This window comes from Artemia sp. Qi Xiang Cuo, chromosome 17, assembly GCF_049724085.1.
Source record: "Artemia sp. Qi Xiang Cuo chromosome 17, ASM4972408v1, whole genome shotgun sequence".
NCBI classification, from domain to species: domain Eukaryota; kingdom Metazoa; phylum Arthropoda; class Branchiopoda; order Anostraca; family Artemiidae; genus Artemia; species Artemia sp. Qi Xiang Cuo.
Window position 1 is genome coordinate 60,082,981 of NC_142810.1, and position 17,877 is coordinate 60,100,857.

Below are 17,877 nucleotides of genomic sequence, written 5' to 3' on the forward strand. Positions count from 1 at the left end.
AACTCAAGCATCGATACGAAAGATGATTGTATTATCCATTCGCATTGCTACGACGGCATCTGCAGTGTTCATTTAGCACGCTAAAGTACATTCTAAGTTTAATATGGTTCTTTACTTATCTTTCGAAAACTTTTTTTTTTTATAATTGAAAAAAAGCGTGCGAAATGTATTAAACAAATAGTTTAAAATGAATGTTGGCTTCAGTGGCACTTGACACCCCGAAATTGACCAAAAGTTGATTTTTCCGATTACCAGTTAACTGTCAGTGTGAATAGATTAAACCTAAGGGACTTTGACAAAGATGACCAACTCAGGAAAAAAATCAGTTCTTTGGTATTTAAATTTTCCAAAGACCATGTCATTGCTCATTTTTTGTTCATCCACTTGAAAATTTTAGACTATGTCTGGCAGCTATTGTCACAGCAGCTCGAAATCAGAATACAAGTCCTAAAATCCGCCTGAAATCCTGAGAACTCTGTGTAATATAAATTCAGAAAGTTCAGGTATTTTCACAATAGATATTTATTATTCGACATTAAGGAAAGGTCTGATTCATCTAAAAGAAAAAAATTCAAGAAAGAGATTCATCCAAAAGGGAAACAGCTTCTGTCTCGGATATCCATCAAAACAGGCTTTTTTCAAACCAAACACTATAAAAAAAGCTACATAAAAAAAAAATAACACAAATAAAGAAATGTTATAAGAAACCATCAAAGTATGTAGGCAGGGATAAGGCCAAGAGAGCCCCAATTGACAGACATAAAAAAGGACATAAATCCGGGTCTAACAGTTTGCAACATCCAAATTTCTCTTTTGTTTTGTGCCAACAACACAGTTTTTTTGTGAATGATCTTGACAGACATTTATTTCACGACTTTAAAATCAAACAATTACAACAAAGAAGAAAATGTGAAGATTCTAATTTGTCTTTTACCCCAGGATATTACCTCATATTTGTAGAATACGAAAAACTAAGAACGGGGGTTCAGTTACACAAGAGTTCTGTTGTAAGAGGATTCAGTTACAAAAGGGCTTTGTTTATTCGTGTTGGGTTTCATGGGGGTAGATTTGTACGAAGGTTCAGTTGAATAAAGTTCAGTTGCACGAGGGTTCAGTTAAATAAGGTTCAGTTGCACGGGGGTTAGGTTACAAGGGGTTTAGTTGTACGGGGGTTCAGTTGCTTGGAGTTAGTTACACGAGGGTTCAGTTACACGCAGACCATTCTGCCTATGACAAGGGCTGTCCCTTCCTCAAACCTAACTCCTTTTCGTACTGAGGTTAAATTTTTATCACCATTCTTTATGAAAGACTGCTCAAAAACATAGACTGTTACATTTGAATTTTTTAGAAGAACTTTAAGACCGTAGCATAAAGAGTGGGAATTGAGAAAGCTAGAAAATACTCTCTAGAGGCCCACCCCTTATGACACTGTCAAAAATCTTTAAACTGAAAAATGGTTTAGTTTAGACAGTTTCAAACAAGCACATTGAACTCCTTAGCTACTAGAAAGGGAGATAAGATTGTTTGCCCTTAGGCCTGTTTTATTTATTGGATTTCGCACGGTACTGGGCATGAAAAGGTATTATCCAGGTTTTCTATATATTTGGGTCTCGATGTTATGAGACATCTACCCCTGGCCTTGATTTTAGTAACTACCCAGAAACAAAGAAGCTCGGTGATTACTTTTTGTCTCAGACACTATCTATGAAGAATTTCTAGGTTCAACAGATGTTCAATGAGTTTGAACAAGATATTCAATATTCTCCTAAATATTCACTAACATAGAACTTTCATTTTGAAAATTAAACCGATAAGAATAAAGATCACTAACCTTGCTAATAGTGTCCTGATTGCATATCTACTCTTTTCCATCCCTTCCACGCACAATTCATTGATTTTTTCTAAATAATTGTCTTGAAATAATGCATCTTTAAATAAAATATTTGAATTAAACAATTCAAAGTTGCAGTCAGTTGGCTTCGGGCGAATAGAGTTCACATAAAGATAGAAAAAATGAATGGAAAGAGAATCACACCACCAGTGGTCAGCTAGAAATTTTCGGATCTTCCCAGTCACACGTTCCTTTTGGGTCAAAGGTATTCCTTCCTTTAAGATGGTCTTTTCCATTATTTCGTAATCTTTTTCTGATGGGTTGTCTTTCAGTGCAAAAGCTTTAACCTCTAAAATAATGATTGACGATTTGGTTATTAGCAAAAAATCGCTCAACTCTTCATTTTTATCTTGAAGACTGTAAAACACATAAATATTATGTTTTAATTGTTCCAATTCAGAGTAAACTTTGTATTCTGCTTCGAACCCACTTTGCTCTTGACTTCCAATTTTTCCAATTGGATTTGGAAGCAAAACGAGTCTGTCAATATCCCAGAGACTACTTTTGCCAATGTACTCCAACAGACATAACTCTGCCGCCTTTAAAAAAGGTCTTTCATGTTGTTCTGCAGGAAGCTTTATCGGCGGGCAGCAGGAAAGATCAGAGCATTCAGGAAAGATCGCAGAAAAGAGTTTCGATATTGCATATAGCAATATACAAAATAATGAAGCAATATATAGAATATATAAAATAATATATAGCAATAATAAAAGCGTCCCGTGAATAAAAGCGTCGTTTGAGTCCATATTAAATGATTATGCACAGCAATTTACAGAACAAAAAAAAGTATTTGGAAAAGTTGATATTTTTGCTTTAATTCTCAAATCAGTTCCGGATTAAACTGAATTCCTTGGTGGTCGCTTTTAGTCTTTAAACAAGATTTACAATTTCTCTTCTCATCACCGAAGTGTAAAGATTATCTCACTGAAAAGAAACTTAATGAATGACATTTAAAAGTGGTCACAAACAAAATAATCCCAAACTAATTTCCCGAAAATTTCAGTTTTTCTTTTTTGGCGAATTTCCTAGTTTTGGCACAAACTCCTGCCTAGAAAATCCTTACTAGATTTTACTAGAAATTTCAAGCTCCTAACTCCAAAAATGTGGAATTTTGTATTTTTTGCCAGAAGAAAGATCCCGGATGCGTGTTTATTTTTTTTTCCCCAGGGGTGATCGTATCGACCCATTTGTTCTAGAATATCGTGGGAGGGCTCATTGGAACGGAAATTAAAAGTTCTAGTGCCCTTTTTAAGAGAATAAAAAAAGGGAGGGCACCAAGGCCCCCTCCCACGCTCATTTTTTCCCCAAAATCACCCGATTAAAATTTTGAGATAGCCATTTTGTTCAGCATGGTCGAAAATATGATAACTATGTCTTTTAGGATGACTTAATCCCCCAAATTCCCCGGGGGGAGGGCTGAAAGTTATGGACTTTACCCAATGTTAGAATACAGATTTGGTTATTGGGAAGTTTACAGACGTTTTCAGGAGGATTTTTCTGGTAGTGGGGGGGGGATGGGTCGGGGATTATGTGGGAGGATCTTTACATGGAGGAATTTTTCATGTGGGAAGGGACAGTGCTATGAAGGGGGCGCCGGATCTCCCAGCATTACTTAAAAAAAACATCAGAAATTATATAAAAAAACAAGTTTTTTCAACTGAAAGTAAGGAGCAACATCAAGATTTAAAACAAACAGAAAATATTACGTATATGATTGGGTTTGCCCCCTAATCAATACCTTGCTCTTTAAGCCAAATATTTTTTAGTACTTTTATAAGAGCTATTTATACTAATTAATGGCCTTTGTGATTGAAGGGTCATTTTTATAGAATTGGAACAAAATTCGAACTTTAGCATAAAGAGCGAGGTATTGACTAGGGGGCAAACCCCCTAATATACGTATTAAAAATATATGAATATAGAAATTCGTTACCTAAGTTAATTCGTAAGTTACGTATATTTATTACTAATAAAAATGTTTGTAAATAAATTAAACAATGTTCGAGAAAGCCATTTAACCAAATAAAAGTAAAATTAATATGCAAATTTGGTGTTGATTATTCATGTACGGTGAGCCAAAATCAAAACCAGCATTTATTCAAAAACGTTCAAAAATTAATTAAAAAAAAAGTTTTTTTAACTGAAAGTAAGGACCAACGTTAAAACTTAAAACAAACAGAAATTATTCCGTATATGAAAGGGGCTGTCCCCTCCTCAACGCCTCGCTCTTTAAGCTAAAGTTTGACTTTCCCACAACTCTAGTTTTTTAAACAATAAAAAACTTTAGCGTAAAGAGCTAGTATATATATATAAATATATATATATATACATATATATATATATATATATATATATATATATATATATATATATATATATATATATATATATATATATATATATATATATATATATTATTTGTATTATATACAAAACCTTAATAAGATGTTTATCTTACTTAGGCGATAAATATATATATATATATATATATATATATATATATATATATACACTATATATACTATATAAGTATTTATTTGTATTATATACAAAACCTTAATAAGATCTTTATCTTACTTAGGCAATAAAAATAAAGAAGCAAAAATAAAGAAGCAGGAGAAGCAGAATAACTCAAAGGTAGAGGTTGAAAAGGATCATGAAGTCTTGCAGGGTCTTAGGCAGCGCAATAGCACAGCCTAAGTGAAGAGCGTTGTGGGCACAATGTATTATTTCTTTCTTTTTTTAGACCAGGGCACTTCGTATAGAAGAAATTGTACTAGAAACTTCGAAAAGGGCGCATTCGATTGGAAATTAAAGGAGGTAGTGTCCTTTTTTAACAGTCGAAAGTGATTGGAGGGCAACCAATCCCCCTCCCACACCCAGCACTTCCCCAAACACATTCTGTAAAAATTTGGAGATCGCCATTTTCTTCTACGTACTTAAAATATCCAGAAATTATATCTTTCAGGACTGCAATCCCCCCCCCCATAGCCCTAAGGACAAGAGTTGTAAATTAGGCCATGTGGGAATATAAGCTGTTTATGCAAAGCGTGGTCATATAGGCTTTGGAGAGGGCTTATTGGATTAGTAATCAGAAGTTCTAGTGCCATTTTCAAGAGTCAAAGTCACTGGAGGGCAGATCCCCCCCCCCCTTACCTACCAAACGTCTTATTTTCCTGAGTGTTTCTGATAGAAATTTTGAGATGGCCGTTTGCTGTCACAGAAATTTCGAAAAGGGCTTATTCGATTGAAAATTGCAAGGGCTATAGTCAAAATTGATTAGAGGGCAATAATTACCTCTCACGGCCATCATTTCCCAAAACACATCCAATCTAAATTTTGAGAAAACCGTTTTGTTTGAGATAATCTACTACGTCATTGGCACTTTACTGAAAACTATATGTATCTTGAACAGTCTTGGAAAGTATAAACAAAATCAAATTGAATATTTGATATATAATGATATTAATTGTTGAAAGATCCATTAGTTCAAGATTTTATTTTACTGTAGCCTAATTTTATTTTCATTTTCAATACTGTAAGAACTGGAAAAAAAAATATTTGCAATATAATTTGTTTTAGTGAAGCGCCAATGACGCAGTAGGCTTTAGGTTTTTACAATTAAGGAGAGGGGCACTATCCAAACTCTTGTTTGTAGTGAAACTATATTCTTCTTGACGAATCTTGGAAAGAACTAATAAGTTAAACTGAATAGCTGATGTATAATGATATTAATTGCTGAATGCTCATCAGTTCAAAGTTTTGCTGTAATTTAAATGTTGATTTTCAATCTTATGTGCAAAAGAAAATATTTGTAATATATTTTGTTTTCAGTAAAGCGCCAATTACGCAGTAGGTTTTAGAATTTTACAGTGAGAGAAAGTGGAGATACCCAAACTCTTGTTTGTAGTGATTTTTGTTCGTTTCAAGCTTGGTTTGCATATTCAACTTAAGTTTCACTCATTTTAAGATTTATTAATTCATTTATATTAGTATCTATTGTATGTTTGTTCGCATTGATTGTTTATTTAATTTCTGTTCATTTTGGGTTTCATTCAAAATATTTTTTTTTCGTTTTAAACTTGATTTGTATATACAATTTAAGCTTTACTCAGTATAAGATTCATTTATCCATTTATATTATTACTTGTTGTATGTTTTCATACATTATGTCCGTCTTTTATTATACATTACATCCTATTGTAGCCCCAGAGAAGTGCCAAAATTAAACTGGGCGAAAATATTGATTGAGTCTTTTAATATTAAGTTAGAATAAGTTGGGCTTAAGGAAATGTCTCCTATGTCTCTATTTATAGCAAAATTTCCGTTTATATTTTTTTATCATCTCAATTGCCCCTTTAAAAGATTACGGTAGGCCATTTATAGTAGATATTAAAGTTGCCTCTTCAAAAAGAACTAAATGATCAGAATTTCAAAGATATGGAGGGCCAAAGCTGAATCAAAGCTGTAACTTCTATTTTCAAATCTCAGGGACTTGTCTATTGAAATTTGGTGTTCATGCATTTTATCCCCCAGCTATTGATGGGTCCTTCCAGTGTAAAATTTCCCAGATGAACACGGGACACTGCAGACCCAGCCTCGTTCTTTCTCACCTATTTATTTTATTTTTCATTCATTATATATTCTCTTTTCTTTGTTTCCTACGCCATGAATAGCCAGTGTGGTCTTAGAATGTTTTTAGTAACTATAATCTAAATTAGTCTAAATTTTGAAAACATATAAAAGAGAATTTAAAAAAGGCCTGAACTCCCCCCCTCTGCCAAAAAAAAATGGCGTCGGATAAAAAAAAACCAATGGAATGACAATGACCAAAAGCTGTAAATAAGGGATTTACAGTCCCCTGGCTTAAAAAAAGAATGAAAATCCCTTTTTGGCTTGGGTAGCACTGATGTATCCTTTTTTCCATTGTCGTATCTATTGTTATCCATTGTTATAATGGGTATCATTATGAATAAGCTCATATAGGAATGGGTTGGGGGAAGTCTTTTTCCCACAGATGTGGCTTATGACTTTATGTATAATTGGCTTATGTGTTTCTCTGGAGAGATTATTTACAAAATTATTCCAGTAGTTATATTTAGCATTTATTAGTCCTTTTTAGATTAGATTCTGCTTGTAATTTTTTTAAGTATGGTGAAACATGTTTCGGGGTTGAAATATGTACTTTTGGGGTTGAAATATGTATTCAGGTTTGGAGGGGTAGCAACAGCTAATTCAATATTATTTGAAGTCATACGCTCAATGAATTACTAGCTTTATTTTCTGGTTTAGTCCCTCACGAAAGGTTGTGGGCATTAATGTCTCCACAAATAATGAGGTATTTCAACATATTAGGATTACTTATATAACTGAAGAAATCCATGGCATCTGTGGTTTGGCCATTAGCGTTATATAAGCTTATTACGTAATTTTTTTAATAATTCAGCCAAACACTGATACCAATTGTATCAAAATCATTTAAAAATCAGGAAAGTTAATTCAACAAAATTTGATATTACTATTTATTATTAAAGTTACACCACCTCCTTTTCTCTCTAATGACCTATCCTTTCTCAGGATAGTAAATCCCAGAGACATTATTTGTTGATTTTGGGTTAAATGAGTTTCCTGGAGGCAAGAAATATCAATGGATTTATTATCCATAAAAGATATTAGTTCATTCAACTTATTTTCTGAAAGTGATCTTACATTCCACTGGAGTATTGATATGTGCTGTGTTGTTGATTTATTTTTCATTTGACTGTACATTAATGTTCAGCTTTGTTAATAGTAAAGCAAGATCTTTTTTTGCTTGAACAAGCATATCATCAGGGATGTATATTTTTGCCTGATGTAGATCATCAGGGATGTAGATTCCGCAATGATTTTTGTTTTCTTTAGTTGTTGTATATTCATGGCCTGAATTACATGACCTCATTACAGTTTAGAATGAATAAGCATGTATTTGGGGTATGCATGTTTGGTTGTGCATCCAGTTTGTCAGTTAAGGGATTAATTCCTGGTAGTGTTTCTGGTTTGTTTCTTCTTGGGAGGGGGGGGGGCAGGCCAACCTCATCTCACTGGACTAGGAAGCTTTTTGGCTTGGTGATTCTTTCTGACAGGGATGTGCGCTAGGGAGCTTAGAGGATGGTGTTTTGTAAGGGGTACTTGATGCATTGTGTTGACTTGGGAGTTTTGGTTGATCTCATTATGGGCTTTATTTGGTGTGGTTGGGCAGCATTTGCTACCATAGCTACAAAAAAGTATGGAATGGCCTTCTTTGTTGCTATTTGGAGTGTTAGTGCTCTTTTCTTATATGCAGGGCATAGTGATTTATTGGTAGATTCATGTGGGCCTTTACAATTGATACATGTAGACTGAGTGTTGTTGCAAGTTGTCAACTCTTCAGGATGGGATCCTTTACAATTACTACAGGCTAGGAGAATTTCATTGCATTTGTTTGTTGTGTGTCCCAGTTTGAGACACTTCTGACACTGGATAAGATTTGGCTTGTATTCCTTGTGCAGTTTGATTTGCCCAAATAGGAATAACTTTTCTGGGATAATAATTTTTTCCTTCAGTGTAAATAACAAAGATCTACTTGTTTTTACGCCATTAGAGTTGGGTTTATCAAGTTGGGGGACATCTTCAACAGGGATTGTGTTGCCAGCCCTATCTGAGAACCCTTCTTTTAACTCCTGAATAGGTATTTCTGGGGGAACATCATATACTACTATATTTGTTGGGGATTGTTTCAGGGTCCATTTAGATGAACTAATTGGGATATTCAGAAGAGATTTTAGATTAATTATTATATCTGCTGATTTCTGATCTTGGACAGCTAATGTCATGGGATGTCAACAGAGCAAGCTTTGCTTTTTTTAACAACATTTGTCAATGATTCGTTGGATGCGGGGTTGAAAGTTGTGTCTATATTTCTGGATATTATGAAAGCATTCGACTCTGTCGACCATAGTGTGTTATTATCAAAATTAGAACATACCGGTATTCGTGGTAATTTTCATAGTTTGATTTTGTCTTTTTTGAGTGGAAGGAAACAGTGTGTTGGGGTTGGAAGTGTTCATTCTGATTATATGAATGTGAGATGTGGAGTACCACAGGGTTCTGTGCTTGGACCCTTGTTGTTTTTAATCTATATTAATGATTTGAATGCGTGTCTTAAAAGGATATTTAGTCATGTGGAACCTGCAGCGAGAAGGTCAAAGATGATATTATCTAGTTTCGCTGATGACACACAGTATTCTGTGGCAGCTTTGACTGAGGTATACTTATTTCTGCTTTTAAATACAGGAATGAGTTGTATTGAAAGATGGATGCGTGTAAATAAATAATGTTTGAATCACAGTAAAAGTAAATTTATTCTATATGGAAGAAGTGCTAATTATTATCCTTGGATCCATGGTATTCAACTAGAAAGTGGATATCTCTAGAGACATAGTTATGTCCAATATCTTGGTGTCCAAGTTGACGAGTGTCTTATGTTTAAACCTCATATTGAATCACTGTGTACAAAAATTGCCAGGAACGTTGGAATGCTGCGGAAACTGAAACATTTTTTTCCTCCTAAAATTTTAAGAATGCTGTATTTCTCGCTGGTTCATCCGTATTTGTTATATTGTGTAAGTGTTTGGTCAGCAACATTTATTACTTATCTACTGCCACTGAGGGTTCTACAAAATAATGCTGTTTGTGTTTAATCTGGAATTCAAGGTTCTGACTTGGTTTGAAGGCAATACGACGGTATTAAGATTATGCCACTTTTTGACATAGTTAAGTTTTACACGGCATTATTCATGTTTAAAAGTTTTAATAACTTGCTACCTGCATGTTTCTCGATTGCATTTACCGAAGCTAAACATAGGTATGAGACAAGAAATGCCCATTCAATACGAACCCCGTTCCCTGTAACAACAAGGTCTACATTTTCTATCCGTTTTTATGGCCCGGCTGTCTGGAACAAACTTCCCGAGGAGGTAAAAAATAAGACAGATCTGGATGAATTTCGAAAGTCCCTCAGAGTAAGCTGTTTTTATCAATATGAAAGATTTTAGTGGTTGTGTGTAGAGAATGATTGGTTGAATGTTGTTGGTGAGATGATTGTTTGGGTTTTGAATGGATGAGTGATTTATTTCCCTTTTTTTATTTATTTTTTTCTCCTCTCTTTTTGTGATTGTTGTGAGTTGTGTTGCGTTGTTTGCGTGGATGATTCTCAAGTTCCCCCTTTTCTGTGGGAGGGGGGGGGGAGAGGGAGGCGAGAGAAGATAATTATTTTTGTTTGGGTTGGACCCTTTTTGTGTTATATTAGGGTCCGAGGAAATAAATGATAGTAATAGAAAATATTATATATATTTTTTAAAGTGTTTTTCTTTTTTTTTCGGGTTTTGTCCGGCATGCAGTAATGCATTGGATTGTGCTTTTTGTTTATTTATTTATTGTAACCCGTTTGTGAATAAAAAATAGCAAAGATCCATCATGGTGAATGTTAAGAGAGAACATTGATTTTACCAATTTGAAAATTACAACCCATATTGTAGTAATCTTTGTTATTTCAAAGGGAGTATTAGGATAAATTTTGAGGTAAATTCTTAAGTTTTGGAAAGGAGAATCTTGGGCAGGGGGAGGGAAAATAATTTTGATTGGGGAGATTTTTTCCTTTTTTTGGAGCTCCTAGAAAGGACCTCTTGAAACCCATTATCATCTATAGCAACATTAGCCCCAACACTGGTCATTGTCCTATTCTCAGAATTAGAGCTATCATGTGAGCTTTGTGATAGTGAGCTTGACCAGCCAAGATGGGGGATAAATGGATCAATTTCACTAGTATTTGGGGTGGGATCTGGGGGGACTTTCTTTTAAGGGGGGGTTCTTTGCATTGCCTATTGGAATAAGCTTTAAGCTAAGCAAGAAAGGATAGTACTATAATAACAGATTGTCTGCACTCTACTGGGGGGGGGGGGGAACTTTACCATCCACAAAAGAAACACCACAGTATGGTCCTGAGGAGGATTATGAGCACAATTGGTTTGGTACAACTACTGATAAATTGAGACAAATAATTCACAAGAAATTTAATTCCAAATTTCTTAAAGTGTTGCTGTTTTTTATTTCTAATTTCAATGTTTCTCAAAACAGAACCTACATTTTGGTTTTTAGACAGTGAAAAATTGATTGCCTGTCATAGAATATGCATACCATTCTGTTTTAGCTGTTTGGTGAAAATTAATGTTTTGTGGTACAAAATGGGGAAAGATACACGTTTGTTATGGTAGAACTCCTTGGTGCACCATGATGTGGGCTCTAGATTTTGTGATTTCCATTCAAATAAGCCCTGTGTTAATATTCTACAGCCACTGGTTTAATCCAGTCACCTCTGGAGGGGTGGGGGGGGGGGCAAAAAAGAAACATCATTGGTACATCCCAAAAAAGTAATGACATTTGTTGTTCAAGGTTAGGGACTGTAAATTGTCAATTTAAGATTTAAGTTTTCATTTCAATCCAACACTGTTTTATATGGAATTTAAGCTTTATTTCATACCCCAAAATTGTTCCTGCAACAAACTTCAATTATAATAAAATTTATAAACTTTTAGTCAGCTTCAAACAAATGTTTTTCTTGCTAGATATTTTGTTCACTTTTGTTTTAAAACTCTTGTTTACCATGGGCTGTGGTTTGCTATTTTCTGAGGACAGGGCAATGAAAGTGGGCTTCTTAGGTGTCATATGGCACTTTCTATGCCACTTCAGATTCAAACCTATAAAAACCAATTAAATACAAAATTTCTTTTTTACTTTATCTCTTATACATCTCTGAATGATTTTACAGTACCCTGCAAGGGGCAAAAAAGTAGAAGGAAAAAAGAAAAGAACAGTGTAAATCCCCCCCCCCCTAAAAAATGATATCCCTTGTTGTTTCAAGTGAGGACTTCAACATGCCAGTTCTTTGCCAACAATGGCAATTCTGATGGCATGCTTCTCAATTTGATATAAAGCCACTTTTGAGGGATTTTTAGAAACTCCTGTAAATTTGCTTGTAAAAAAACGTCTTATTATTAAGAATAGTTAAAATTTTATTTACCATTCCTAAATCAGGAGCAAATGATAATTTTTTCAAACAATGGTTGTCAACAATGGCCATGGCTTGCTCTTTATTAGGTTAAAGCTCTTGATACTGCCATGACAAATGCTTTGGTTAAGTAACAAGCAATCTGAATCCAGATTATTATTCATTATTCTGTTTTCAATGGTCCCTTTGTATGGAAGTGGTATTCATTGAAACTCCAGAAACCAAAGTTATTGGAATGCAACTAGTCCCCTCCCACACCCTTCCTAGCTACCCCATCCTACTCAACCCATTAATACATCTTATCTTGTTTTGAGATAGGCCTATCCATTTTGTTTGAAATTGTCCAAAAGTAAAAAAAAAAGTTTTCCCACTAGGGGTGACATGACCTTCAACAGTCCTTGGGTAAAACTGCCAAGGTACTTCTGAGTCATACCCACTCTTTTATATACTGCTAGTTTGGTTAATGCTAATGAAATAAAATAAATATGATGACTATATAATTGTTTAGAAACAACAAAAAACAACACTTTAAATATCAAATCTGCAATTAAAACTACACTATACATCTACAGCAGTGTGTTGAATCATCCCAAAAATGGGTTTCTTCAAAGCATCTTGAGTCTGAGACCCAGCTAAAAAGTTTGAGAAAATACGGACTAGAACATAGCCCAGCTTCTTCTCTAGGGGGGGGGGGGGCGGGGCAGACAAATCAGTGATAAAAGGCAGGGGCTGAAGTTATTTTGGCAGTTCACAAAAACCTTACAGTGCCAGCAAGTTCTATCATACCCATGAAATCTTTATTAATAAGCAATCACCAAAAATATCACCACCATAATATGATTTGGTAAAAATTTACCGGTTCTCTACATAAGGAAACATGTTAAGAAAACAATTCTTGCTTCAAAAAATGCAGAATAATCCTAGTTAACATATTTTTCAGGCAGAGAACCTGTATCTTCACTTCTTTCCCTGTTTTTTCTAAGAAATTCATGAATTTCTTAGAACCTATAGGTCAGGGAGATAAACCTGGAGATGGGAGCGAGGAGATAACTTCATCCTGGTCTATCATAGCTTCTTGGATTAGAGCTAAATAATTCCAAGACATTATGAGTGGTATGTTTACTTTATTTGTATATTTTTCAGGCGGAGAACCTGTATCTTCGCTTCTTTCCCTGTTTTTTTTTCTCTAAGAAATTCATGAATTTCTTAGAACCTATAGCCTACTAACAGAGTAGCCTATATACCCCCACCCCTTAATGTGCTAATATATACCCATAATTGCATCCTGATAAATTCTAGAAACAAAAAAACTATTTGTATTAAAATTCAAAGAAATATACCAAATTGATTGTATTTATTTTAACAGTGGATAGGCCTAGTGAGAAATCAGTATCAGGAAGTATAAAATCATCTTTTCTTCTTTTGACACCGGCACGGTTGCCACCGTCAGTAGGATTGTACTAGATCTAGTAAAAAAAAAAAAAAAATCTAGTTATTTTAGAGGATCTAATAAATTTCCCGAAATCTAGTAAAAAGTCATGATTTGTAGTAAACAAAACTTTTGTTATTTTCCATGACTTCCAGGAAAAAAAAAAATTAGGGTCCACTCATTATAAATCTGATTTCTATTATGTTAGATATTATTGCTACTATTGCTCTCATTTTTGCGATTTCACGTCAACCCTAGCGCAAAAAAATCTCTACTTTTCTTTAAGCTTTTTCTTGATACTTGCTTTGAAACGCAAACTATTTAAAATCAGGACTGGTTAGGTTAGGTTTCTCAGAAAATTTTCCAAGACTCTCATAACAGCTGCTACGTTTGTTAATTAGCCTTGTCTCTATTTAAAGACGCTGCTGGAAATGAAATTTTTCCGTGCATGCCCAAGTTCTTTTTGACTCTTTTTCGAGCTGAGAACATATCATGATTAAGCATTAGAAGATATCATGTTAAGCATTAACAGATTAAGCATTAGAAGATATCATGCAGCGACAAAGTGTCGTTTACAATTTGTTTGTGCAGCAAAACAATCATTTTGGCCTAAATACAACAAAAAATCTATCAAGCATAAAGGCTACGAGAAAGGGAATCAACTTAAAATTATCGAAAAAGTTTGTACACAATTTTTTATTTTCTGAAGGCAGGTTGCCACGCGACATTTTTCATATTTGAGCATAAAATCAGTAAGTTCAAAGCGAAATACTATTATAGGCAATGGTTCGGAAGCTTCATTTGGATTTGATTTTGATGTTGGATAAAAACTCAGTCATTTTTATAGAAACTGCAATAGTTTCACGGGAAGTATCTTTCAGCGTGTTTTAAGTTTAAATGAAAAGTATTCATTGAAAATTGAATTTGATTTTGATGTTGGATAAAAATCCATCCATTCTTATAGAAACTGCAATGGTTTCACAGAAAACATCTTTCAACGTATTTTAAGTTTAAATGAAGAGTATCAAATGCTAATTCATTTTGATTTCGCTGTTGGATAAAAATTCGTTCATTTTTAAAGAAACTGCAATTGTTTCGCGGGAATCATCTTTTAGGGTGTATTGAGTTTAAATGAAAATTATTAAATTCAATTTCGTTTTGATTTTGATGTTGGATAAAAAATTCCTTTATTCCTATAGAATTTGCAATAGTTTCATGGGACACATCTTTCAGGGTTTTTTAAGTTTAAACGAAAAGTAGTAAATGCAATTTCATTTTGATTTTGATGCTGGATGAAAATTCAATCATTTTTATAGAAACTGCAACAGTTTCACGAGAACCATCTTTTAGCGTATTTTAAGTTTGTATGCAAAGTATTAAATACGAATTCATTTTGATTTTGAAATTCGTTCATTTTTATAGAAACTGCAATAGTTTCACGGGAAGAATCTTTTAAGGTGTATTGAGTTTAAATGAAAATTATTAAATTCAAATTTGTTTTGATTTTGATGTTGGATAAAAATTCCTTTATTCTTATAGAATTTGCAATAGTTTCATGGGACGCATCTTTCATGGTTTTTAAAGTTTAAACGAAAAGTAGTAAATGCAATTTCATTTTGATTTTGATGCTGGATAAAAATTCATTCATTTTTATAGAAACTGCAATAGTTTCAAGAGAACCATATTTTAGCGTATTTTAAGTTTATATGCAAAATATTAAATGCAAATTCATTTGATTTTGAAATTTGTTCATTTTTATAGAAACTGCAATACTTTCACGGGAAGTATCATTCAACTTGTTTTAAGTTTAAATGAAAAGTATTCAACGAAAATTAAATTTGATTTTGATGTTGGATAAAAATTCATCCATTCTCATGGAAACTGCAATAGTTTCACGGAAAATATATAGAGTCAGACATACAAACCGACAAAGACAGGCACTGAGACAAGCAAACACCCGCTCAGGCTACATCATTTGTCGGGTATATTGGTTAAAGTTGACAAAATCTAAGTATCAGATTGATTAAATTCTATATCATCATCCCTTTCTCGAATAAATGGGATAAAATTGACAAAATCTAAGTGTCATAATTTATGTATTATGCAACCAAACAGGGAATTCAAGAAATAGTTTGTTACTTACTTAGAATTTTGACATAATTTTCTGAATGAAATGTCTGTATTGTGTATTCAGGAGGGGAATTCAAGAAAGAATTTGTTACTTAATTACAACTTTTTCATAATTTCTTGACTGAAATTTCTGCATTGTTTATCCAAGAGCTGACTTCAAGAATAAGTTTGTTACTTACTTACAATTTTTTCATAATTTCTTGAATGAAATTTCCATATTGTATATCCAAGAGGTGAAAACAATAAAGAGTTTTCTGTTGATTTGTGGTAGTATTACGCTTAGTAGATTATTAGATTCTATTTTTGCTCATTTTGGTTTAATGGAGTTATTTACTTTTCTTAAAAAACTTGTTTTGTGGAATTTGTTTTAGAGATTTGATTTTTTCAACTCCTCATAAATTTTATATTCTGCCTGAAAATCGAACCGTTCTTTGTCTCCAGTTTTTATGATAACTTCTAGAAACACGAAAATTAATTGTATCAAAATCCTAAGAAACCAACCAAATTAATTGTATTCATTTTCACAACGAACAGTGAGAAATCAGCTTTCTTCTTGTGCCACTAGACCATCAACAATTATATTATTACGATATGCAACTAAAAATAACAGTAGCACTATCAATTTCGGTCTCGATTGTCTAGTTTTCTATTTGGAGAAGATGTAGACTCAAGTCACATGAAGAAACGGGAATGTCAATTCTAGCTGAAATTTAGGAATAGGTTTCCAACCACGCATTTTAAAATAACGCCTCCCTTTATTTACGTTACAGCTGACCCTCAATTTTCTTTACGAGTTATTAATTTTTCAAGAGATGGACAAACATTAGGGAGGGGGGCGGCTAAAACCCCTTAAACCAGATGCAGTTTTAAACAAATAATCAAACGGTTATGATCATTTTGTAGTTTTGGATATTGTATTTTTGCTAAAATAGAGGGTGCAGTTTATATGTAGAAGCAACTAAGAAAATATTAATTAATACAATATAATCTAAGGGTTAGTAGGAGTAACCTATCCGGCACCTAAGTCTTGCCTCGTCTTAGGCAGCGCAATAGTGCAGCTTAAGTTATGAGCGTTATGGGCACAAGGTATTATTGCTTTTTTTTTACCAGGACACTTCGTATAGAAGAAATTGTACTAGAAACTTCGAAAAGCGCGCATTCGATTGGAAATTAAAGTAGGTAGGGTCCAATTTAACAGTCAAAAGTGTTTGGAGGGCAACAATCCCCTTCCCACACCCACCATTTCCCCAAACCCAGTCTGTAAAAATTTTGAGATTGCCTTTTTCTTCAACGGACTTTAAATATCAAGAAATCAAGTCTTTCAGAACTGCTATCCCCCCCCAGAGGCCTCAGGGCAAGGGCTGTAAATTATGCCATGTAAGAATATAAGTTGTTTATGCAAAGCGTGGTCATATAGGCTTCGGAGAGGGCTTATTGGGTTAGTAATAAGAAGTTCTAGTGCCGTTTTTAAATGTCAAAGTCACTGAAGGGCAGATATCCCCCTCCCAACGTCTTATTCTCCCGGGTGTTTCTGATAGAAATTTTGAGATGGCCGTTTTCTGTCGCAAAAAATTCGAAAAGGGCTTATTCGATTGAAAATTTCAAGGGCTATATTCAAAATTGATTAGAGGGCAAGAATTACCCCTCCCGGCCATCATTTCCCAAAACACATCCAATCTAAGTTTTGAGTTAATCGTTTTGTTTGAGAATATTTACAATGTCATTGGCGCTTTACTGAAGACTATATGTGTCTTGAACAGTCTTGGAAAGTATAAACAAAATCAAACTGAATATTTGATATAATGATATTAATTGTTAAAAGATCCATTACTTCAAGATTTTATTTTACTGTAATTTATTTTCATTTTCAATGCTGTAAGACTAGAAAAGAAAATATTTGCAATATAATTTGTTTTCAGTGAAGCGCCAATGACGCAGTAGGCTTTAGGTTTTTACAATTTTGGAGAGGGGAAGTATCCAAACTCTTGTTTATAGTGAAACTATATTCTCCTTGAACAATCTTAGAAAAAACTAATAAATTAAACTGAATATTTGATGTATAATGATATAAATTGTTGAATGCTCATCAGTTCAAAATTCTACTGTAATTTTAATGTTGATTTTTAATCTTAAGCGCAAAAGAAAATATTTGTAATATAATTCATTTTCTGTAAAGCGCCAATTACGCAGTAAGTTATAGAATTTTACAGTGAGAGAAAGTGGAGATACCCAAACTCTTGTTTGTAGGGATTTTTGTTCGTTTCAAGCTTGGTTTCCATATTCAATTCAAGTTTCACTCGTTTTAAGATTTGTTTATTCATTTATATTAGTATCTATTGTATG

At 33.6% G+C, this 17,877-nt stretch overlaps 1 protein-coding gene across 5 annotated transcripts in view; it reads right to left on the reverse strand.

Moving 5' to 3' along the window:
* LOC148942425 (uncharacterized) overlaps positions 1-17,877 on the reverse strand; it is a 91,979-nt gene that overhangs the window by 59,037 nt on the left and 15,065 nt on the right. For 3 of the 5 annotated variants that reach the window (XM_089103133.1, XM_089103138.1, XM_089103137.1), the window contains exons 1-2: positions 13,316-13,385; positions 1,832-2,815 (exon numbers count right to left, since the gene is read on the reverse strand). In XM_089103133.1, the coding sequence (XP_088959259.1) occupies positions 1,832-2,637 (806 nt within the window). In that variant the 5' untranslated portion in view covers positions 2,638-2,815; positions 13,316-13,385. Of the gene's footprint in view, positions 1-1,831; positions 2,816-11,987; positions 12,165-13,315; positions 13,386-17,877 lie in introns of those variants that run through there. The other 2 variants (XM_089103136.1, XM_089103134.1) reach the window with 2 other exon arrangements.